Below are 25991 nucleotides of genomic sequence, written 5' to 3'. Positions count from 1 at the left end.
AGCGGCCATTGTATTTCCTCGCTTCGCAGCACACACGAAGAGATTCCTTTTGTGAAAGCAGTTATTATAGCAACACTAAATCAATCAATTGGAGCGGTGGAGTGATGAGGATGAGGATGTGTCTGCGCTTCTGGCGATTGACTCGGAGGACGCGAAGCGCCACATTCAGAAGCTTCTACTGAATGCAGTTTCTGTGGCTCTGCAAAGTTAGCAGACCTGGCAAAGTCATGTCGGGACGACTACCAAGGTAAAATAAAATACATGCACTGCACTGTTTTAATCTGCACAATACTGGTCTTAGATGTACTTTTATTTGCTCAGTAGATCGAGCTAGCCATGGTAGAACTTGCTAACGTTAGGTCCAAGCTGGCTAATAACATCTAGCTAGCTGGCTATTCTCATCCATGCCCGCTATGAACATGTTTTGACTTGTGAATAAGTGTGCAATGTTCTGTAATTTGCTTCACTAACTCATGGCACTAATCGTGTGTTTCAGGCGAGGTGTTTCTCTCAGGATTAGAAACTAGTTTTCCCCTCCGGGATAAAACGATAATATAACGTTAGCAATTAGCATGCTAGCTGGACCTCTGTGGCTACACTGAGGTAAACAATAGATTGTAGTTGCTCTAATTTCAAGTAATTTGCAACATTCATTCTACATGTTAATGGTAAAAGCTTAAACAGTTGATTACCTGCATGCCACAAAGACTGATGTTCTAATATTTTTGCACATTTAAGTAGAAATGTAATTGAAATTCTATTTACTGCCTAAACATTGTTCCTTGTATTATCCTAAATAGTTTGACCTTGTTTCCTCAGAAGGCTTCTCAGACTACATGGAGGATCCCTCAGAGAAACACAGTTTCCACGTTCAGTTCCCCCCCGCTGAGAGTAGGCAGCTCCACACCCTGTGCCCGGTCCATCCTGACCGCTGCTGCCATACTGCAGCAAACAGGAGGGAACGGAGGTGAAAACACACTTTATACATTTAGATATGTGGAGCACAAAGAAAAGCATTGCTAAAAAACATTTAGCAGCTAAACTGTGGATAACAAGTAAACCACATTGGTTTGTTATTCAATATTCAAAAGCTTTTTGAATTATTACATGTCACTTGTTAGACGCTTTTATCCAAAGCTTACATACTCAATACTGTGGGCAATCCCCACAGGAGCACTTTGGGGTGAAGTGTCTCAGGGACACAACGACATGCTGACTGCAGTGGGGTTTGAACCTGTGCTCCCCTGATCCGAACACCAATGCACTTATCCACTGCGCCACACACCTCCATCCTTTACTCAAGTAGAAGTACAGATACTCGTGTTTGAAATACTCTGGTAAAACTTCTTAAGTAAAAGTAAAGAGGGCTTTGAAATGTACTTAAGTAAAAAGTACCCATAACTACCAGCTGTTTTAAAGAGTACCTGACCTCCCTTTATATTAATAGAACAATAATGTCATTGTTAGCTAATGAATGTTTCCATGCTGAACAACGGCAACATGACAACGTTTTCATTGGTCCCTCTTCTTTAGAGAAGACCAGGAAATGATGGATACACGGATCGTGTTCAAATCAATAGGCACGCAATGACTCTAAATAATAATGATCACGCCACCAAACACACATTCAAACTAAAGTAACCAGCCTGTTTGGAAAATGTAAGAAGTAGAAAGTACAGGTATTTGTGTTCAAAATGTAAGAAGTAGAAAGTACAGGTATTTGTGTTCAAAATGTAAGAAGTAGAAGTAAAAAGTGATCAGAAAAATAAGTAGTGGAATGTACTTAAGTACAGTAACGAGGTATTTGTACTCCGCTACTTCCTACCTCTGACCAACGTGTATCTCTATATTCAGAGCACCCAGTATAAGACGGTGGAGCGGGTGGTGCAGACTCTGAAGAACCTGTGCTGTGCTCTGGACGAGACGGAGACCCAGGCCATCACTGAGGCCGTCAAAAGGCTGAAACACTCCGTCAACTTACCCCAGACACGCTCCCCCAAGGTGGGATAACACTCTGCTTCACACGTTCATACAGAGCGTTGTTTACATGTTAGGAAGTGTTTGTAAGATCAACTTGTTTTGCTTTGCAGATGGGGTCCACATCGTCTGGTCAATCGTCAAATGGTACGTACACACAGTCCAACCCGGTATCACGGCAAGACGTGAACATGTGACGATCTACCATGCTGGGAGACGTGAATATATCACGGTTTCGTCCCTTCAAACGTGACAGTTACACGGTATTGTTATCATGGCCCAACCAGTGGAGAAATACCCGGAAGTGCCTAGCAAATGGTCTACCCCGCCTATTGGTCGGTTTTTATTGTCAAAATTAGATGTTTTTAATTTATTTTTTAATCGTCACATTCGATTTTGCCGATTTTCTTGTTGCCCTAGCTGGTCGACACCTCTTTTAGCAGAAACAAAGGCTACATTAATGTATTAAATCGATGTTAATCCATGTGTGTGGAGGTGAGGATGTGGAATTAACGGACGTGACGTTGTGCGATTGCGTTGCCAGGCAACGCAATTTACAAACTCTTCAACTACAACCCTAATTATATTTTAAAATATTTTAGACAGCCTCACGAAATACTTTAATGTAAATTAAAATGTAAATGTGAAGGAATGTGTGTAATGTGGTGATTGACATTATTCACCCACGGATCTATGGGTTGGGGGTATTATTCCGCACGGACATTTTAGTTAACCGGACTCCTGTTGATGTGAAATCCGAAAACATTTAAAAAAAATAAAATAATACTTTATTCCGAGTTTGCTTGCTTTTCTCTTTGGAGGTCATCACATAACGGCATTGTAATACACGGTTTGGCTGCATTAAATATGACACATCTGCCGTAGTTCTGTATTTATAGAGCCCTGATGAGAAGACTGAAAACGTGACGTGGATCATAAATATATCCGCAATTAAACAACATCTTACATTTATTTTCACACAATACGTCTCCTTGCAGTATCAATAATAATTCGGCTGACTTTTATATTTGATCCAATTGGTAGATAGGCTGTATTTACACCATAACGGTGCACAGTTGATAGAAAGGCACATCTAGTGGTTAAAGCACGTTATTGAATTTGATTATTTGATTATTTTTCACAAAAATGAAACCATCAATAGCAGAAAACAGAATTAACTGTCATTAGTAAACCACCCAAAAAAAAAGATCATAAATGGTTTTGTTTTATAATATATATTTTAAGGATAATAATAGCAATGTAACACTGTCTATGACACTTACTGTATAACACTGATTTGAAAAACATACAGAAAAAACTAATTCACTGCCCTTAATAAAGTATTTAATACATTTCAGGTGTGCTGTTTTGTTTAGATCATTGACATCTGGAGCTCTTTTAATGTCCTTTTTGATTATTGTTACACCAGGTCTTGTCAAAACCTTTATTCCATATTCAATATCCATTACTAAACAAAACAGCAATTCTACTCCACTACAATTCAGAGGTTAACCTGGTATTTTTACTCCACTACATTTATTTTAGTTACTTTGCAGATTCTGATTAATGATGTGAAATATAAACAACCCTTAAATCAGGCTTTAGTTACACCTGAGTAAAATTCAGGGAAAGGTGATCGTCAAGTGCCAACAATCAGGAGAGATATTTGATAGTTGCTGCTTGAGAAGACTAAACATTTATCTGCAGATCCCTATAAAGTATATTGATTACTCGTTATTCTCTACTAATAGTTTATTAAAGACTGTATATAATGGCTATTTTGCATATCCCTTCCAAGATTTCAAGATTTTCTAAGGTTCATTGACATATCATATACACAACTAATTCAATAACGTGCTTTAACCACTAGGCGGTGCACACAAGGTACACACAGCCATAATAACTTTGTATTATTAGTGTAGGACACTTGTGTATGTATAATATCTGAAGATGTGTAGTTTTATTCATGTTTTCACATAATTGTACAGGATATTGCTATATTATTTCACATGTTTTACTTATATCTGATTTGTAAAACATCACAGACAGAAAGGTATATCTGTCATTTAACAGTAAGCTATTGAAATTCTGAATCCATAGATGTGTCTCCCATCACCCAAATCCCCTGACTATTCTCTCAACTCAGTATTTACATTCTTATATTCAAAGAAAATCAGTAATATCTTTAAAAACGACAAGTCCTTTTATATCAGCTGTGCACCGTTATGGTGTATAACGTATTTTTTTTTTCGGATTTCACATCAACAGTAAGTCCGTTTAACTAAAATGTCCGTGCGGAACAATACCCATAGATCCGTGGGTGAATAATGTCAATCACCACATTACACACACCCCTTCACATTTACATTTTAATTTACATTAAAGTATTTCGTGAGGCCTTCTAAAATGTTTTAAAATATAATTAGGGTTGTAGTTGAAGAGTTTGTAAATTGGGTTGCCTGGCAACGCAATCGCACAACGTCACGTCCGTTAATTCCACATCCTCACCTCCACACACATGGATTAACATCGATTTAATACATTAATGTAGCCTTTGTTTCTGCTAAAAGAGGTGTCGACCAGCTAGGGCAACAAGAAAATCGGCGAAATCAAGTGTGATGATTAAAAAATAAATTAAAAACATCTAATTTTGACAATAAAAACCGACCAATAGGCGCGGTAGACCATTTGCTTGGCACTTCCGGGTATTTCTCCACTGTTTGGGCCATGTTAACAATACCGTGTAACTGTCACGTTTGAAGGGACGAAACCGTGATATATTCACGTCTCCCAGCATGGTAGATCGTCACATGTTCACGTCTTGCCGTGATACCGGGTTGCACAGTCACACTCCACCTCCACTTATTTAATTTAAATGTGATTGTTGCAGCTTATCATGTCAATGTGGTGCAAAGGTGCATTACAGACAGAAATAACTTTTAAATAAAGTCACTGTCAAGTGTCTAAGGCTATTTAAAGACTATGTGGCTTATTCTATTACGGTATGAATCATTCAAAGCTTCATAGCATCATTAATGCTTGCATTAAAATTGTAAAACGTTTAATTTGTATCTATTTGTCCCTATCATGTCCTGAGAGCCCTCCATCCCCCAATTGCTAGTGCCTTCACCATTTAAAATGTTAATAGTCAAATCAAAGGTGTTCCCCGTGTTCCTCCTGTTGTGTGCCTGCAGAGACAGATTTGGACAATGTTGTGTCGTTGTTGCGATTAAACTGATCTTGTATCTTGCATATTCACCTTAGGAAAGTGGGCACGCGATGACAGCTTCCTTGACACCATCATGGCGATGGCCCGCCGTGCCATGGTCAGCAAGGAGAATGAGGACCTGCGTGCCAAGGAGATGCACGACGAACGGCTGCTGCATTCACACAAGGCCCAGGAATCGAGGTGGAGCAACAAAATACCTTTCAGGCTGGGCTTCTGGCAGTGCTAAGCGAGCTGATTAAATCCAACAGGCCTTCAATACAAAAATTAAGAAAAACTTGTCGTTGATAAACTGTACAATGACTTGTTGGGAGGCGTGTGATGCAGTGGTCTGGTGCGTTGGTGTTCGGATCAGGGGAGCACAGGTTCAAACCCCACTGCAGTCAGGATGTCGTTGTGTCCCTGGGCAAGACACTTCACCCCAAATTGCCTACACCTGGGACAGTTAATTTTGTATTATTGTGATTATATATATATTGCCACTGTTATTATATTGTTTTGATACTACTGACACTTATTGATCTGCTTCTGATAAATAAAAGAGAACCTACATGCACGGCACTAGCATCATGACTGTCTTTGTTTAAACCAGCAGCAGTGCAGCGGTACACAGACTAACCTGTGTGTGTGTGTGTGTGTAACGTAGTTCTTCAGATGTGTATGCTTAACATGTATGTATTTATCACAGTAAAGATGGTATACAAAAGCTTTTTAAAGAGCTTTCAACCTCATCCCATTGTCTTTAACACACATTTAACATAATAATATACTCATATTAATATACAAATATACAGTATGAGTACTGTTTTGATACTGACATTTAATCTTTGCACAAAGGTGTGTCTGCACTATTGTAATTGTGTCTGTTGACTGTGGTAAATAAAAGAGAGAACCAAATGCACTGTACAAAAGATCAGCTTTAGTGTCTTGCCCCGTGGCGATTTGTTTAGGTTGCGTCTCCCCAATGGTTGCTTCCAGGCGAATACAGAGGAGTTGAAAAGATCCACTTTGATCCACTGCACATTGGTGTGCACCAGGCCGAGGTTCTATTGTTCACCCAGAGAGAGCGCGGGACACGACGCGTTCTGTAGTATTCGCATATCTGGAATACATACAAAGACACAAATTAGCCCTACATAACTTCATAAATCCTACATTAGATAGTATTAATGTGATTTAATGAACGTACCATTGCTGTTCTTTGGGCGTGATAACGGTCATCATCCTCAGCTATCGAAACATGTCCATAGCGTGGTCCAATCCTTTTGTTAAGGCTTCTTAACCGCCTTCGCCTCCGACTCAGCATTTCTATTGCATTTGAATGGTCGATCTGTATTTTTATTTGTGGCTGAGTTATTGGCTTAAATAACTCCGTTACGAAGCTGTATAACACGAGCACCAAAACGTCAACTCCATACCGTGTCTGAGGTCGGAAGGTAAACAGAAGCATACAGCGGAAGCGGAAGCTTTTCTTCTTCTTCTCTCGGTTTTTTTGGCGGATTGCAACTTTAAGGTGCATACCGCCACCTACTGTACTCGCCGTGAAGTTGTTTGCAGCCTGCTAGGAAAATCTAAGCAGAAGAAGAAGAAGTGACGTCAGCGGCTCATTTGCCTAATCCACCCCCAGGAACTCATTTTGGTGTGAACGCGATCTGCTTTAGTTCGTCAGAACTAAAAGAACTCTCATGAACTAAAGTTCTCAGGAACTACTGTGGGAAAAGTATTTGGTGTGAACGCGGCTCTTGACTTGAAGATGAAGTCCATTTGCCTACAAAAATCTCTATTACTTTTTTGTAAAAGTCCTCCTTATCTTCTTGTAGTTTCAAAAGTCGAATCAAAATCAAATCAAAAGTTCGAAAATTATAAAAGTAGGGTAGATATGTGGATATTATCCGGGTGAACAAAACGTGCATTTATCTAACAGGTACGTTTCCCACAGATCTTATTTCGAGCTATTTTCTAAAATCCTATGGAGAAATCTCATTGCTTTTTTGTCGAGGGAAGCCATGCGCAGCTTACTTCCGGGTTTTAGGACGCGTCACTGCAGCTCTCTCGTCTCCTCTTCACACACCACACTTTTCGCGGCACACGTACTTACAGCCAATCAGCTCTGAATTATGTGAGATGACGTATGGTGGGGATGGCAGCTCAGTGCCCCTATGGTCATTATTTTTTTGCCACACACATTAAATAGGAAAATACTTTGAGCATGCGCAGTGTAGCTTTTACAGTCACCATTCACTTAGACAGTGAGAGGGAGGGGCATGATCGGGTTTTGTCCCACATGGCTCAAAACAGCTCAATAGGCACACACTGTAGACACTAATTAGACGAACACAGACTAAAACAGCAATGTACAGACGAATCAGATGATTAAACATGATCTTAAAATATATTTTATATATTCTTTTATTTATTTTTTGCATTTTTTTGTAACCATTATTTTTAATACTTTCTGCTGACACTAGCTGGGGCTGTGCCACCTGCCCCTAATGACCAGTCGCCACTGTTGGTGTGATTATATATGTGCTTAGAGTAGCGTGTTGATATATGTGTTTAGAGTAGCATGTTTAGCTTCCCTTTACTAGCTGCGTTTTCCTGCAGCCTCCTTCCATTAGTGTTGATTGGTAGTGATTTCAGGTGTGTAACTAGGCTCACTTTTATGGCGCATTTCCACCACACGGTCGGCCTCGGCCTCGCTCGGTACTGCTAGGCCGCGTTGGGCCTTGTTAGGGCCAGCTCACTTGATGCTGCGCTTCCATTACAGTTTAGGAACTGGGGTAGTTACTATAGTAACGCAGTGTAGGCGGAGCCGTGACGTCATCTTCAATGAGAACCCCAGAAAAACAACACAGCCGTTAGCTGTTAGCACTCAAGCTCACAGCTCCTCATATCTGTTCAGAAACTAGACAAAAGTTAAACAAGTACAAACCACAGACTGTCTGTGTCATGGTGAATACAGTCGCTGGTTTATTTATGTCTGTTTTGGCCGTTGTTGTGAGTGTGGACGGTCGGAGCATATATTGCGTTAGCTTAGCCAATCTCCATCTAGAAAACACGCATTTTAAAAGGTTTTTCGCCTGCCGTCTGTCTGCAGACTTGTCAAAGCATTAATTCATGGTTTTTACTAACCGGTATCAGTATGTTGTTACTTCGGCATCATTTTGCAACGTGTATTACAATTAAATCACGGTCAAATATGTTCATCTTGTTGTAGTTGTAGCCCCCTTGCCAGCGATTCTCTCTTTAGTTTAGCAAACTCAGCCCTGTTTGTTGGCCCCGATAGAACCACGATTTTGTCGGGCCAGAAAAGAGGTGAAAAAGTACCCCCGGGCCGGAACTAGGCCTAGTGGAAGCGCAACCAAAAACGGGCCCGGCACGACACGGCACGCTTAAACCGCGCTCCGCGCCATGGTGGAAATGCCCCATTAGAGTCCTCCTTCTGTTATTAGCAGTAGATTTGCGCCCTTTTGGCTTCTTTGTTTGGCTTAGGCTATTTTTGCTCTCAATTTGTTGTACACCTTTTTTTGTTATTCATTAAACCCAATTATAATTATTTACCAAAACCATCTGGTGTGTGTTGCCTTCCTCATCCCTAGTGGGTTCGTAACAGGAACATTCATAAATCAAAATTAATATAACTTAAATATACATGACCTCTTAAATTAAAATAAAGTGAACATTAACACCAATATTATCATTTATAAAATGCTATAACAAAAAAAATAACATAAGCAGCAGATTTTTTTATTAAATATACATACCAACTACAAAATAAGCGGGTATTAAAGTGTAAATGGACAACAAACAGAAATGAAAAGGCCTGATGGTAGTGCTAAATCAGAGCCTATTACCTATTCTCAGTCTTTTTCTCATCATGCACCTTGTGTGTAGTGATCCAATATCGTTACCATAGCCTTGCCCTTTAACAGTTATTACGAGCCCTTGCTCAGCCTAATTTTAGAGGAGCCCTGCGCCGAGCCGCTTCTGGGACGCTTCTGGGACGCTTCTGAGCCGTAACGCGCCGCGTGTGGTGGAATAGCACCCATTGACTAGAGTGGCTGCGATCGTCGTGAGCACCGCGGCGCGCCCGTAACGCGCCCGTAACGCGCCGCAGACGGACGGACCCGGCAGGGCTCCTCTAAAATTAGGATCGAATCCTATTTTTGTCGCGGCGCAGCCGTAACGTAAGGTCGGGCAGGCAGGAAGTGGAACGTTCAGAGCATATATAGCATATATATATATATATATACACACACACAAACTCATTTTGCAGACCCTATCCCCCCGTAGTCTTTCAAGTAGGAGGAGAAATGCCAGCGTTCTCCTCCGGTTTACAGGCACTGTGTAAATTATATATATAGAATAATTATGATGATGAATGCATTTTTTTACCACTAAAATACAGCAACACATCTTTGATTCATGTTGTTTATAACTGGAATATTACAGTTATTATTAACTTTGTCTGTACAAAGTAGCCTGTCCAGGAAATATGCCCAAATCAACAAAAACTGCGAGCCGGCAGGCAAGACGCTCCGCTTCTGAAATGCTTCTGAAACGCGCCTGGTAGGGTATGACGCCGGAGGAGGCCGGACAAAAACCGCGGCGCAGCCGTAACGCGGCGCAGACGGACCCGGTGGAATCTAGGGGTCACGTTACGGCTGCGCCGCGCCAAAAATAGGATTCATCCTAATTTTAGGGGAGCCCTGCGCCGAGCCGCTTCTGGGACGCTTCTGGGGCGCTTCTGGGATGCTTCTGGGACGCTTCTGAGCCGTAACGCGCCGCGTGTGGTGGAATAGCACCCATTGACTAGAGTGGACGCGATCGCCGTGAGCACCGCGGCGCAGCCGTAACGCGCCCGTAACGCGCCGCAGACGGACCCGGTGGAATCTAGGGGTAATCGTCCTAACTTTTCACCCCCTTACGGCGCCTCTGGGTCTAGTATGCTAAACTATAGTAGTTTGCATATTAGATTAAAGTGGACCTATCATGCTATATTTGAATAATATAGTGTTGGACCATACCTAAATTTATACTTTTTTTTTTTCAAAATACCAAACAGATCATGCATTTTAGCCATGCCTCATTTCGCTCAATTTGACATTTTTTAGCTCTGTTTTTGCAAGGGCTGATTCTGCGAGAACAGCACCATCGACAGGCCTGGCATATGTACTACAGCGTCTCCAGCGCTTTCGAACGGCAATGGCCGTGGCTGTCTCCTCCTGATTGGTGGAGTTGGCCCAATAGCGGTAGCGCCACTGTCCTGACGTCAGGACAGTGTTCAAATCTGGATCAGTTTTTATCAGATCCGTTGCAGCCCCTTTTTTAGAGATTTGGGTATGGAGGAAAATAGAGAGGGTTGTGTTTTCTGACACTTGGTGAGTTCCCTGGAACACCGGGGACACATATTCATGTATAAAAGACGTACAAAAGTGCATTTTGCATGATAGGTCCCCTTTAAGTTTAAAGAACATAAAAAGAAAACGTATTTTTTTGTGAAATTGTTTCTTACCACTCGGGGTACACACACACGACAAAACACACAAATACAATCTAATGAATAACTAATTTATTTAAATCTTCAACAGTTTGAAACAATAATCTTTGAACCAAATGATCCATCATTACAGACAATATTCACACAAACTGTGAAGGACCCTTGATGTGCTTACCTGCGGAGAGATAAATAGCAAGGTGCTACAGGTATAGATAAGACAGAATAAAGGGCACAGACAGAGGGGTGGTGCGTTCAGGGTCGGGGTTAAAGCAGTGGTGCAGTCAGATGTGTACACAGGCACAGAACATAGAGAATGGCTACTTTTTTCAATTAGAGTAAATCCATCTCTAATTTCTAATAATAATACATGTTTGGAGGTAATGTATACAGCAACATTTATGACCAAAACATATTTGAGTATTGTATATAATTCAAAGCTCACAAGGTTATTCACATTGTCATTCGATTTCTCATTTGAAGGCCCCATTTATCTATTGTACACGTGTATAACCTGGAGGATGCAGTCAAACTATATACACTTATTCCACAGTATGTATTTACCTCCTCGATTGCCACTATCCCACAAGAGCAAAGAGGGACAAGATATCAGGATTCATATACAAATACTGATGGACATGTTTGTCAGTGGGCCATCTCAGAGGCAAGGCATGACGAGGGAAAAATAAAAAGTGCCAGGAGTAAAGAGAAAGACGCGAAAAGCACGAGTTGCAGAATTGAAAAGCTACAGCACAATTTGTAATCCATTGTGCTCATTATTTGCTGTCATTCTCCGCTTTCACTTCATACTGTCATTTGATTGCCAATGGTCTTGTTTCCAACATATTCGATTGTTAAAATTGTAAGATGTACAGCAAGTATTTCGGTTTGTGTGTCTGTTTTGAAGTGTGTGTCAGAGAGCAAGGGGCCACAGCCAAAGATGTTTATCAAGTTGTGCCCAATGCTAGGAGTAGACACTAGGAAACGTGAGAAAATTAAATGTACTTTCTATGTAAATCTGTAGGTGTGTGTGTGCTGTACGCTCATGTTACTGTATACAGTCCATGACATGTATCTGCAGCGTGTCCATATCTGGAGCCTGGTACTGGCACTTAGGACAACATAAATCAGGCAGCTCCTCAGCACCAGCGGCTCCTTGATCACCAAGGGGGGGCAAACCCTGATGGCGGAACGAGGGGGCCGGTGGCACCGTGTTGAAAGCTGCAACAGGGAACGGAAGCATCTTAAAACAGCTTCTGACACATTTCCCTTTTGTTTTACAAAGTGACCACACACATTCAGTACAGTAGCCCACTACTCAAAAGCCTTCTTCTTTAAAATCCATCAATTACATTGATAATGCTGCACAAAAGTTAGTAAACTAAACTCAGTACATTTACCTATACGGTGCTTATTCAAAATATTCTGTGTTTGCTTAGGGGCAGCAAAACTTACAAATGATACTCAAGTGTCCACTGCATTTGAAATCAAGCACCTGGGCTAATATCTTAACTTAAAAAATACTATGCTTCAACCTTGATAATCATTTGTATAAAGTAACTTTTTCACTGTCAAACAGTTTTTTCTGTTAATAATATTCAAGTGTTTATGGAAAAATATATATTTAATGCATGTGCGGCCTATTGTGTATAGCTTTTGGATCATAAAGTACTATTTGAGTGGGGCTTGACAGCAAAGAGATATTGGAGTAGGTATCATGAGAACAAATCTGCAGTAAGTCCTGATCTGTTGTTTTGCAGCAGTGACCAAAGAGCTTTTGTTCAAATTCTTATTGACCATAAAATCTATAATATTAAAAATCTATAATAATATAACGTGTGGGTGTTACTTTATATCTATGTGCCTGTTATTTTGAATGTGTGACTTTGTGTGTGGTGTACCTTGAGGGGGGGGAATGTGTGGCGCCCTTGTTGGAAAGTCTTCCAGGTGTCTCAGCTTCATCTGCTCGATGCGTGCTCTGAAACAGGGGACAAAGAAACTCTCCTGTTCAATCAAACTTGAGAAGATCTCTCTCCTGGCTTCTGTTGTGTTCGTGTAGCATTTTTTACTTGCAGTGTTTCGTTTATCAAGTGCTTTAAGTAAACTACGCATGTTGGTAAAGATGTTTCTTCATTTGCAAAAAGAAAAGAGAAAAAGTGAAGGAAATTGATTGCTAAACATTTGTTTCAAACACAGACAATTGACAATTTTAATATCTCTAGAACTTAATTGCTCTATCCCTAACAATGCCAATATAATTTGTATTATTTTATAACTATTAACCGTATAATAATATATCAGAATGTTGTCGATAAATCCTTAAACAAAATCTATGCATTATATAACACTAATCTATCAAAGTTATTTGAGGCTAATTCACAAAGTTATCCAGATTAAAAGAAAAGCCATTCATGTTTTACAGGAAAGCCTGCTGGAGCTCACAGCAAGACGGAGCTTTTGACAGTGTGGCGGTGCATTAAGGACTGCATGCCCACATCCAGGAAACAAATAATTGTCATGGTGCTTTTTCCACTTTCAGACTTTCTTTTTACCTTGATGTGGCTTCCTGTTTGAGCCTGTCAATCTCAGTCAGGGCCTGAGTCAGCTGATCCTGCAGCTCCTCCTTCTTCTGGTTCAGCTTCTCTCTCGCTTCTCGCTCTGCTAGGAAATCTGCCTTGTAGATCTCAGCCTGAGCAAACACACAAACAGTGTAAGTATTATAAACGTGTGTGTTTTTTTCTGGAATATTCCAAAACCCAATGAAAGAATCACATTGCTTTTCATCGATGGAGCACTTAGATCCCAACTTCGGGTCGGCCTATAAAAATACGTCATCACTGCACCACTGTACCTGTACCCTGTCCGCACTGTGCAGCTCCTTCAGCGATAGGCTGCTGCACCCCCGGTGTCTCACGGAGAGATACCGCAGGTCTTTCCTTCCTGCAGCGGTCAGACTATACAACCAGCACAGCCCCTAGTTGACCCCCCCCCCCCCCCCCCACACACACACACACCACAACACAGACTATATCACCCCTTGCTGCTTAATAACAACAAACTATGTGCTAGATGTGCAATATATATAGATGCCGTTAATAACTGTGTAATATATACCTGGCTGCTAAATCCTAAGAACTGTTACAGGATGTGTATTTTTTTAAATTATGTAACTTTTTATTTTATCTTTTATTATATCATAACTTAGTACTTTTTTTGAATGCATGTCACATATTTAACATATGTAACATTAAGCTGTCTGTGGCTCTTTTTCCTGCTGTAACTATGCAAATGTCCCCTCCGTGGGACTAATAAAGGTATTCTGATTCTGATAACAGCAGGTTAAATAGGTGGGTGTGGACCATACACAGGCTCATTTATGCATATCTCAAGTGACTCATAGGAAGCTAAATAAACCTCCATGACATGAAATCTTTAATCCAAATCCAGATGCTGGACAAGCAGGAACCGATACATTTCCGCCTGCTTTGGGGGAGTGTTCCTGGGGCTAAACTTAACCATTGCTAGGCAGATCACTGGTTTTAAAAATGTTTTTATTATTGTCAGTGTTTACTACTACAGTCATTCTAGCTACAATTGTAGCACAGTCATTGTTATGCTCTTAACATGTTCGAAGTGGTTTATCCTGATTTTTTTATTTTCTGAAGCCCAAAAAGATAGAATGTTGATGAATTATTGCCCTAATAATGTGATTTCCTATAGAATAATGCACTTAAATGTGATCAGAAAACTGTAGGCCTCCCGCAATCTAACCCAAAACCCCCCCAAGTGTCTCGTCCTTTTAAAGCCTGCCCCCCCACAGGTGGAGGCTGATGTCATTCATTCACAAAGAAGGTGCCCGATATCAAAACATAATAATATAAATATTAGATTACATAAATATCTTATCTCTTCTAAAAATTATATTTCATTAATAATGCTGTAACTCAAGAAGAAATAGGGTGTCAATAATTTACTAGTCATTCTGCTGTCCTCAGCTTCGGTCCAAGAAAACAATATATCTGTTCGATATTTCCATCATAAATCAAAAAGCTGTTAATGGCTCCTATAATGTTAAGTATTGCATGGAAGTGAGATGTTCCGTATGCTGTACCTGTGCAGTGAGGACGGGCACGGTCTCCAGAGAGCCTTTCTGCTGCTCCACCTCCTCCTTCAGTTTATCTATGAGGTCCTGCTTCAGGGCCAGCGCCCGCTCCGCCTCCTCCAGCCGGCTGCACAGATCTCCTCCCTGTGTCACACACACACACACACACACACACACACACACACACACACACACACACACACACAACCACACACACACACACACACACACACACACACACACACACACACACACACACACACACACACACACACCACACACACACACACACACACACACACACACACACACACACACACACACACACACACACACACACACACACACACACACACACACACCACACACACACACACACACACACACACACACACACACACACACACACACACACCACACACACACACACACACACACACACACACACACACACACACACACACACACACACACACGTTAACACAACAATACATGAGCTTCATAGCAAGCATTAAAGAGGGTGAATAGCTGTTTAAATGTGTTTTACCTCACTCTTCAGTTTGGTATCATAGTCTCTAAAAAGACACGTGTAGGCATGCTGCAATTGTGTCAGTTTTTTCCTAAGAGGAAAAAAAGGAAACATAACTTTTACACACAGTATTGCATTACATGTCGGAAATGCAACCGGCTGGTAACAGTGTAGAACAACTTTGAAAGAAACCCAGAAGTGTTCATTTCAAATTTGAGGGAGACCTCACAATGATAGAATGATAATAGAACATTACAACTGTATTGTGTTGGTCCGGAAAATATGTATTTTCAATATTTGTGAGCAGAAGATAAAACAGTTTTTCTAATTAATGGAAAATAAATATTGGGGCCACATGATTTGGAAAAAATAAATAATTCAAATTATTTACACTATTTTGTAAATGCAATATGATGGCCGATTTTAGAGGGTATGAAAAAACATTTACATTATTAATAAAATATATAATTAAATGATCACGGAGTGATTTTTTTTAATAGGATCTGTATTAAACAAGGATTTTTATGAAGTCTGTAGAACACAATTTGTAGGTCAGGACTGCTCTGCACTACTTCATTCATTGTGTTAGTCTATATTGCAATTTCGATGACTTGTGCAGCCCTTGTAAATATTTCCCTCTTTGGGATAAATCTGTCTAAACATCATCACAATGTGGAATATGTATGTGTGTGTGTGTGTGTGTGTGTGTGTGTGTGTGTGTGTGTGTGTGTGTGTGTAACCCACTTCTCCTCTGTGACCACATGTCTCTCTGTCTTCAGGGCGGTCTCCAGGCTCTGGGTCTGCAGCAGCAGCTTGTCCATGGCTACGTGATGCTGCTTCCTCTGCTGCTCCTGCTCCCGCTCGGCCACCTGCAGCGCCTTCATCTTACTGCACAGCCTGCACTCAGGAGAGAGAGAACACATCAGAACACATGCACTTCATGTATGTATGAGACAACTGGATACAGTGTTGTGTTGTGGCAATTAAAGGTGGGGTAGGTAAGTTTGAGAAACCGGCTCGAGATACACTTTTTGTTATATTCCATGGAATGCTCTTAACATCCCGATAGCAATGAATATCTTAAGTGCTTTGACAATAAGTCCATAAGAAAATGTCATCTGTGGAAGCCGTAGTACTGTAAAAAGCACGACCAATCATGTATGGCCTACCTGCCTGTCAGCCTTCCATCTGTGCACAAACTTATCTCGTGCCCTCATTGGTCATGTGCGCGTTCGTGTGTGTTGGACGAGGGGCTCTGTAAGGAAGTGGCAGATTTTTTCCGGCTGTGTATTTTCAAATTCTAGCGCACTCGAGCTGGTTTCTCCAAAATTACCTACCCCACCTTTAAGCCAACATTCCCTGACCCTTGAAAACACAAATACTAATAATACTCTTCCCTGCATCCTCCAGCGTTCTTCCCATTGGACCCATGACATCCACACCATCGTTTTCCTTAAGCCCCGCCTACAATCTGCTAAACCACATCTGGTCTTGACTCAGTCAAATAATTGGCATTTTACAACACAGACAGTAACCAAGGAATTCCACAGGAAGTTGTGAACGTGGAAGTTAGCAGTTTGGAACATGTTGGAACACACTTTATCTGTTCATTGTGTTGCATGATACTCAAGACCAATCACCTCAGCTTAATCACTCCTAACATCATGAGCATTTCCTAACTGCTAAAAACCAATGGAAAATATATTTCAATTAGGCAGGCCGTCTGTGGTGTGATGAGGCTTATCCAACCTTGCCAAACAAAGTCAGGAAGTTCTATTTCGTATAAGGCTTCGCCCTCTAAGGCTATCGCTATTGGGTAATCCCACTGCGCATGCGCAGCACTGACCATCTATGACGTGGGCCCCACCTACGGCCTCACTTCCGTATAAATAGGAAGTAGGCCCGACAATCTGCTCCCACTTTTCTTCAGCACTCCGTAGTAGCAGAAGCACTGTAGCAGGCACATTAGAAAACAAAGATTCCTCCCTTTAAAAGCTTTGTTTCTAGTGGAAAGATGGAGATGGGGCAGGTAAATCAGGGCTGCGTCCGGAATTGCCTTTCATGTGAGGCGGGCTACATAATGAGTTTTGACAAACACTCACAGTGAGAGTCCTGCTTGGGATTAGAGCATGCGAAAGCTGCTCTCACCCCACAGGTGTCATGCTCACTATGTGCCCGGCTCCCTCTGGCCCTCAGACAGCAGAGAGCGGACGCTCTCGCTGCTGCTGCGGTCGAGGATGATTGGGCAGTCCAGGAGGCTTACTCCGTGGACGAGGCCCTGGATTTCCTGGGTCTGAGTGGAGGGCACGAGTCGGATGACTACGCCCCCTCCATTCATGGATCACCAGGTGGTTCCCCCATCCTCTTTCTCCTCTGGACGGAGGAGACAGAGCGGGGTCCCGGTGTAGGTCCGGCACACGGATCAGATGCGCCGGTGAAGATGGCCGCATTGTCTTTGTGCTCCTCTCCAACTTTGCCCATTTTCGTATTTTGTACATATTTCTTTTACTTTTGCCGTTTTACTTTTAACATGGTTCGCAACATGCTAGCCGACCGCACCTACTCTGCCATACAATATAGCAGAGAGGAACTTTTCCAATTGCGAAACTTCGTGGACAATATTAACCCTCCGACAGACAATGGAGATTCACCATGGCTACCTGTTGCTGTTCTACCTGAGAGACGCAAGAAGAAGACAAAGCGAGGATGCCGGGCCGGGTTGCTGGTCAGACTGAGAAAACGTGAGAATCGGCCCCCTCTTCCGAGTATTCTTCTGGCTAATGTTCAATCCATTGAAAATAAGCTAGATGAACTCAGAAGCCGGATTGCTTTTCAACGGGACATTAAGAACTGTAACGTGTTAATTCTCACTGAGACTTGGCTCAACCCCGCTATCCCGGACTCCGCTATTGTCCCTGACGGATTCTCTATTTTTCGTCAGGACCGGACTGCAAACTCGGGGAAAAGTAAGGGAGGCGGGTGTGTGTGTAATGACTAACAACAACTGGTGCTCAGATGTGAAGATTATTTCATCGGACTGTTCCGCACAGCTAGAGCACCTCATGATCTCATGTCGGGCCTTCCATCTGCCGAGGGAATTCACATCTGTTGTGATAACAGCAGTGTATATCCCGCCGCAGCCACTCGCCGACAACAACACGGCACTCGATCAGCTGTTTGGGTTTATTGATAAAACCGAGACTTCACGGCCAGATGCGGCGTTCGTTGTGGCCGGAGATTTCAACACCGCCAACATGAAGAAGGTTTTGCCAAAATATTACCAACACATCAACTTCCCGACGCGCGGGGGAAACATACTGGACCATGTTTATTCCCCTTTCCGGAATGGATATAAGGCTCTCCCTCGCCCTCCCTTCGGCAAATCAGACCATATCTCACTACTGTTGTTGCCTGCTTACAAGCAGAAACTTAAAAGGGACAGACCGATAACAAGGACAGTACAACGATGGAGCGAGGAGTCAGATTCAGCACTGCAGGATTGCTTTGCATCTACGGATTGGAGTGTGTTTGAGGACAATAACATCAACACACACACGGACACTGTCATCTGCTACATTGGGAAATGCATCGATGACGTGGTACCGAAGGTTTCTGTACGGACATTCCCAAATCAAAAGCCCTGGGTAAACGGTGAGGTGCGCGGCAAACTGAAAGCGCGCACTCTCGCGCACACAGCGGGAGATTTGGAGGAGTACAGGAAGTCTAGGTATGATCTCCGGAGAGCAATAAAAAATGCAAAGAGACAGTACAAAGAGAAGGTGGAATCTGACTTCAAAGGCTGTAACACTAGGAATATGTGGGCGGGACTAAGGACAATGACTGACTACAAAGGAGCAGCGGGGGGGTGCTGCGGGAGTGTCTGCGTGCGCATCTCTCCCAGATGAGCTAAACAGTTTTTTTTGCACGCTTTGAGAGCAGCCAGGCTGTGGAGGTACAGAGGGACCAGGAGCTACACTGCCCTTTTGTTTTAAATAGGGCAGATGTGTGTAAATCCTTTAAAAGGGTTAACCCACACAAGGCTCCTGGACCTGATGGCATCCCTGGCCGTGTTCTCAGGGTGTGTGCAGTTCAGCTGGCAGAGGTGTTCACAGACATCTTCAACAGGTCCCTGCTGCAGTCTGTAGTCCCCACATGTCTTAAACACTCCACCATCATTCCTGTCCCCAAAAAGACAATCATCACCTGCCCCAACGACTACCGCCCAGTAGCACTCACCTCCATCATAATGAAGTGCTTTGAGCGGTTAGTCAAATTATTCATCACCTCCTCCCTCCCTGAATCTCTGGACCCCCTGCAGTTTGCCTACAGAGCAAACAGGTCCACAGACGACGCCATAGCCCTCACCCTCCACACTGCCCTCTCACACCTGGACCCGAAGAACAGGAACACATATGTGAGAATGCTGTTCATTGACTACAGTTCAGCATTCAACACCATTGTGCCCTCCAAGCTGGCCATCAAGCTCAGAGACCTCGGGCTCAACAGCGCCCTCTGCGACTGGATCCTGAACTTCCTGACGGGCAGACCCCAGGCAGTGCGGGTGGGAAACATCACATCCTCCACCCTGATTCTTAACACCGGTGCCCCTCAAGGCTGCGTGCTCAGCCCTCTCCTCTACTCCCTGTTCACCCACGACTGCGTGGCCACACACAGCTCCAACACCATCGTGAAGTTTGCTGATGACACGACCGTCATCGGCCAGATCACAGACGATGACGAGACGGCATACAGAGAGGAGGTCGAAAACCTGACATCTTGGTGCCAGGAGAACAACCTCCATCTCAACATCAGCAAAACAAAGGAGCTGATTGTGGATTACAGGAAGCAGCAGGGAGAGGGACACGCCCCCATCGCCATCAATGGGACTACGGTGGAGAGAGTCAAAAGCTTCAGGTTCCTTGGGGTCCACATCACTGAGGACCTGACATGGTCTCTTCACACCACCACCATCACCAAGAAAGCTCGACAGCGGCTCTTCTTCCTCCGCAGGCTGAGGAGGTTCAAAATGGATTCCAGGATACTCTGCAACTTCTACAGGTGCACGATAGAGAGTATCCTCACTGGCAGCATGACGGCCTGGTACGGCAGCTGCACCGACCTCGATCGTAAGGCTTTACAGAGGGTGGTGAAAACTGCACAGCACATCACCAGGACGGAGCTGCCATCCATGGAGGACCTTTACTCCCAGCGGCTCAGGAAGAAATCACTACGGATTATCAAAGACCCCCATCACCCCAGCCACAAACTGTTCTTTCTGTTGCCGTCTGGCAGACGTTACCGCAGCATCCGGGCAAGGACAAGAAGATTCGGAGACAGTTTCTTCCCGCGGGCAGTGAGACTGTTAAAAAATTGAACTGTTGAAACAACTTCAAACATTCAACTGCTACTCAGTAGTATGTATCTAATACCTAATATATATATATCATTCCAATAACTTGTATATAGACTCATACTGCACTATTCCACATCATAACTTTATTTCATTTTTATAACTATTATTATTTTTGTATTGCTCTTGCTCTTATTGTTATTATGTTATGTCATTATGTTGCATTGTTGGAGAAGCCTGTGACATAAGATTTTCAACTGCATAATTACTCTGTAGCTATGTCAGATTGACAATAAAGAACCTTGAACCTTGAACCCTTGAGTGGTCTCTCTCTCCGCCGTCACGGCTCTGCCGTCGATTGGAACTCCCGGAACTCCCGGAGATCATCTCTAAGGCAGCCGCCTGGCGAGATCTCCCCGTTCCCCCAGCTCAGGAGAGCGCGTTTTCGGATGACATGTCCGGGGTGTTCTCCCAGGCACAGAGGGTCAAGAGTGACCCGATCTGGCCACGCTTCCCGCCCATTAGGAAGTACCAGGAGGGGGCGGCGGCGAACCCCAGGACACTGAGCGCTCCGATATCCACATACGCTCCCCTCACGAGGGTGGAGGGATTTACGGATAGGGGTTTTCCGACCGTGCCTCCTCTGGAGCCGAGCCTCACAACGTTCTTTGGAGTTAAGCAGGCCAGCACGGTTGCCGGACGGCGACCCATGTTGACTGCCTCCAGAGATCAGTTTGTCGCCCGACAGACCTACCGGATGCACCAGTGTGCTTACCAGGCGTCAGCGACGGCAAACAATATTGCGTTGCTGGTAAATTCCATGGTTCGTATAGCTGAGCAGTCCGACACCATGTCCTAAGTGGAGGCTGAGGAGATCGGTAAGGCGGCCAGCACTGCACTTACCCTGAGCGCCATTCAAAAAGGTGATAATGAAAAGACCTTTTCATATGCTGACAATCAAACAGGTGCTGGAGTACGTTCACCAGGGGCACTGGTTTACGTCAATAGACCTGAAGGATGCCTACTTCCACATAACCATAATCCCGAAACACAGGAAGTTCCTGCGTTTTTCATTCCAGGGAATATCGTACCAGTTCAATCGACTGCCGTTCGGATATTCCCTGGCTCCTCGCACTTTTTCAAAGTGTGTGGAGACGGCTCTGGAGCCGCTACACAGAGGAGGGATGAGGGTGTTATTTTATCTGGACGACCTGCTGTTACTGGCTCGCTCCAAGGAGGAGGCTGCTTTACAGACGATACAGCTCGTATCTCATCTGTCAAGCCTGGGTTTCATTGTCAACTGGAAGAAGAGCTGTCCTCTTCCCTCCCAGGTTATCGTTTATCTGGGAGTGGAATTGAACTCAGCCCGCATGAGAGCACGACTCTCACAGCAGAGAGTGGAGAAAGTGACAGCTCTCCTCCGGCGCGTCACACCTCGCAGGGTGGTGACAGCCCTCTCCGTGATGCAGCTGTTAGGCATGATGTCAGCTGGTCACGTGGTGATCCCTCTGAGACTCCTTCACATGAGGAGACTCCAGAGGTGGTTTATTCGCCTGCGCATCAACCCTGTGCGGCAGAAGAGACGCATGGTGTACATTCCCCCTTCCGTGGGTTCGGATTTAGCCTATTGGAAAAATCTCCACGTCCTGTCAGTGGGGGTTCCCCTGGGCAGAGTGACGTCACACACCGCGGTGTTCACAGACGCATCTCTCGCAGGCTGGGGAGGAACGTGCATGTCCCAGGCAGTGGGGGGACAGTGGCCGGCTCACATGTCTCTCCACATAAACGAGCTGGAGTTAATCTCCGTATGGAGAGTAATCCAGCACTTCTCCCCGTTGCTGTTCAATCAACATGTGTTGATTCGGACAGACAACAAAGCGGCGGCGGCATACATAAATCAGCGCAGCTGCTGAACACAGGCGGCTGCTGTGCTGGGCGCAAACACACGTACTCTCTATCAGAGCGGTGTATATACCCGGTGTGTTGAACAGAGGGGCGGACCTCATGTCCAGAGGAGGTCCTCGCCAAGGGGACTGGAGCCTCCACCCCGAACTGGTCTCCCAGGTATGGAGCAGATTCGGGAGAGCGGAGGTGGATCTGTTCGCTGCACGCGAGAACGCGCAGTGTGCCCTCTGGTTCTCCCTGAGAACGCAGGACCACCCCCCCCTGGGCGTGGACGCGTTCGCACACAGGCCGTGGCCCAAGGTGTTGTTATACGCTTTCCCACCAGGCCCTCTGATCCCTCGGTTCCTGGACCGAGTGCAGGAGGAGAGACTGACAGCGATCTTAATAGCACCGGAACGCACGGGAGCGTCCTGGTTTCCATGCCTACAGCGGATGCTGTCAGGGAGACCGTGGGAAATTCCGTGGCGCAGGGACGCTCTCTCCCAGGTGGAGGGAGCGATCAGCGGTCACCCAGTATTGGGCCAACGTTTGTGGGCATGGCCCCTGAACGGGAACATTTAGAGGGGCTGGGCCTCTCTAAAAATGTTATCAGTACCATTCAGGGTTCTAGGGCGGCGTCCACCAGAGCATCCTACACAGCCAAATGGACAGCGTTCCAGCGCTGGTGTGTAGGGAAAAGCCTGGACCCCGTTACGTGCCCCCTGCCTCACATGCTGTCGTCCCTCCAGACGTTACTGGACAGGAATTTGGCTTATAGCACGGTCAAAACGTACGCTGCTGCCATTTCATCTTGCCACGTAGGGTTTGGTGTCAGCACGGTGTTTAGTCACCCTCTGACAACACGTTTTCTACGGGGAGTACAGAGACTCAGACCGGTGTCACGCGCTTTGGCGCCTCAATGGGATTTGGCGTTGGTGTTACGCGCACTGAGTAAAGCTCCATTCGAACCTTTGGATCAGGTCCCCCTGAAGTTCTTGTCAGCCAAAGTAGCCTGTTTGTGCATTACAGAGAGCACTCAATAGGGCAGCCTCTGTCTGTCAGCCTCTGTCTGTCACAGGCGTATGTCTCCTCTGGGGTGGATCCCCCGGAAAACATCAAAGCGCACAGCATCAGAGGAATTTAAACCTCTACGGCTTTGCACGGAGGAATGACAGTGGAAGACATTTGCACTGCAGCATCTTGGTCTTCCCCCTGTTCTTTTATTCGTTTTTATTTGAGGGATGTCTCCCATTCCTCTCTTACACATTCAGTACTGAGTGTCCTGTCAGATTGAGTAATGTCGGGGACTAAACGGTGTGCCCTCTCTCCTGCCTGTCGGCACTCAGAGAGCTGCCCCTTTTTTTTTTTTTTTTAAATGCTATATTTTCAGGGACTGTGATGCTCCTTTACGCATGGGTTATTAATTGAGTAGATGTGTTTTTGTACTTCTGGTAACGGACGGACCAGTGGGGCGTGGACTACATCCTGCTTCGCCCTTAACCCAATAGCCTTATACGAAATAGAACTGGGGTTACGTACTGTAACCCAGCTTCTATGAGTATAGGCGCAGCCCTCTAAGGTTCGGGCCCCACTGGCTCCGCGAATAGCTGAAGAAAAGCTGTTTGTGTGGGAGCAGATTGTCGGGCCTACTTCCTATTTATACGGAAGTGAGGCCGTAGGTGGGGCCCACGTCATAGGTGGGCGTGGATTAAAGGGCCCATGTCATGCTTTTCCGGTTATTACCCGTCCCCTTGTGTGTTATGAAGGTTTTTATGCATGTAAATGGTGTGCAGAGTCAAAACCCTCAAAGTACACCCTGTAGCGAGTAAAACTCTAACACAGAAAATACCTCCCCAAAACACCTCGTTGGAGATACGTCACTGCCCATTTGAGTCTTCCATTTAGTTCCGGGTACCGCATGATGTCATGCGGTACCCGGAACGAAATGGACCAATCCCGAAGAGCTATGGCCACACCCAGCGGCGCTGGCCGCACCCTCTGCCAGCCTAACATTTACTGTTGGAAGCTCTGGTTCAGTTCACAATCGATCCAGTCATGCCAATGCCAAGGACCTGTTTCCTGAAATGTGAGGAGAAATCTGAGCTGTTTGTCCTACCGACGGAAGAACCACGTCGAAGTCAGTGGTTGAAATTTCTTTTTAACACTGTTCCTTCAGAGGTTCGAAGAACGTTACTGTGTGCGCGGCATTTCACAGACGAAAGCTTCCAAAACATTGCCCAGTTTGAGGCCGGATATGCACAGCATTTGAAACTGAAGGACGATGCTATTCCTAGTTTGTTTGGACCGTTTGGAGCAGGGGAAGATTCGGGTACACAACCTGTAAGTTTGCATTGTTATTTGTGTATTTATCAAACAAGGTATCTACCACGACTGTTTAAATGTGTAAACATGTTTCGGACTGCTAAGCCAGTGCTAACTGTGCTAACTAAGTTGCTAGCGTTTCCATATCAACTCTAATATCAGCAGATGGCCTTACATACATGTATCTCATAGTAGGAGAATGTCTGCATTCACACACTAAATACTCATAGACAGTATACTCCAGGTGATTTACCGTACGGTCAGTCGCGAAACGTAATTACATTATAGCTGGCGTTCCGAGCGTGTATGCTACCGAGCTAAACAACAAGGCTACTAAGAGCTAGACATGAGTTTGCTCGGAAAAACAATGTTTTTATGCCAGCTACAATGAATGTAGCAGACTACCCATATAAGATTGCAATTGTAAACATGTGCTTGATAGCCTAATATGAACCACTATCTGTTGTTCATAGTATAGTATAGCATATTGAACAACTGAACAACTAGCAAACGTAGATTAGCATTGTAATCTAGCTGGCAAGCTGACGAACATCAAACAACTAAGTTTATTTCACACTTCCAGCAGAGACAACGGGGAAATCCCCTCTCTTTGCCCGCTCACAGACCCCCAAAGGACGGCCTAGAGACCTCCAAGAGGTGTCCCTGAAATGGGGACTGTTTATTTCACACTTCTAGCAGAGACAACGGGGAAATCCCCTCTCTTTGCCCTCTCACAGACCCCCAAAGGACGGTACATTACAGTTGGCTTTCCTCCGACGCTGATAGCATGTATAGCTAACGAGGCTAGCTATACATGCTAGCGGGAAACATCGTATTCATGCCAGTTACAATGAATGACCGAACGTACTACCCGTATAAGATTGCAATTATAAACACGTTATTGCTAGCCACTAACTTTTGTTCATAGTAGTTTTATTACACTCCATTATAGTTGCCGTACCTCCGAGCTAACCTTCATATCGTGTTTGCTAACAAGGTAAACAAGAAAGCTAGGTTAGCATATTAGCTGGCAAGCTTACTGTGTTTATTAGATAGATGGATTAGATAGATCCACACTCCTACCACAACTACTACTAACGAATC

General features: G+C 44.3%; 1 protein-coding gene and 1 long non-coding RNA gene across 3 annotated transcripts in view; one reads left to right on the top strand and one right to left on the bottom strand.

The window, feature by feature from the left end:
* The first annotated feature begins 909 nt into the window (after positions 1-909).
* LOC117491145 lies at positions 910-5279 on the top strand. The gene is made up of 4 exons (XR_004556740.1): positions 910-967; positions 1855-2001; positions 2091-2124; positions 5242-5279. It is a non-coding gene; the product is annotated as an uncharacterized LOC117491145 (long non-coding RNA).
* Positions 5280-10760: 5481 nt separating this feature from the next.
* The window catches only part of ikbkg (inhibitor of nuclear factor kappa B kinase regulatory subunit gamma), a 29858-nt gene continuing 14627 nt past the window's right edge, over positions 10761-25991 (bottom strand). For both annotated transcript variants that reach the window (XM_034140944.1, XM_034140943.1), the window contains 6 exons: positions 16076-16228; positions 15350-15422; positions 14812-14946; positions 13253-13389; positions 12602-12678; positions 10761-11921 (listed from right to left, as the gene is read on the bottom strand). In XM_034140944.1, the coding sequence (XP_033996835.1) occupies positions 11749-11921; positions 12602-12678; positions 13253-13389; positions 14812-14946; positions 15350-15422; positions 16076-16228 (748 nt within the window). In that variant the 3' untranslated portion in view covers positions 10761-11748. The remainder of the gene's footprint in view (positions 11922-12601; positions 12679-13252; positions 13390-14811; positions 14947-15349; positions 15423-16075; positions 16229-25991) is intronic.

This window comes from Trematomus bernacchii, unplaced genomic scaffold (genome assembly GCF_902827165.1).
Source record: "Trematomus bernacchii unplaced genomic scaffold, fTreBer1.1, whole genome shotgun sequence".
NCBI lineage: Eukaryota > Metazoa > Chordata > Actinopteri > Perciformes > Nototheniidae > Trematomus > Trematomus bernacchii.
This window is presented reverse-complemented; position numbering and strand designations above follow the sequence as displayed.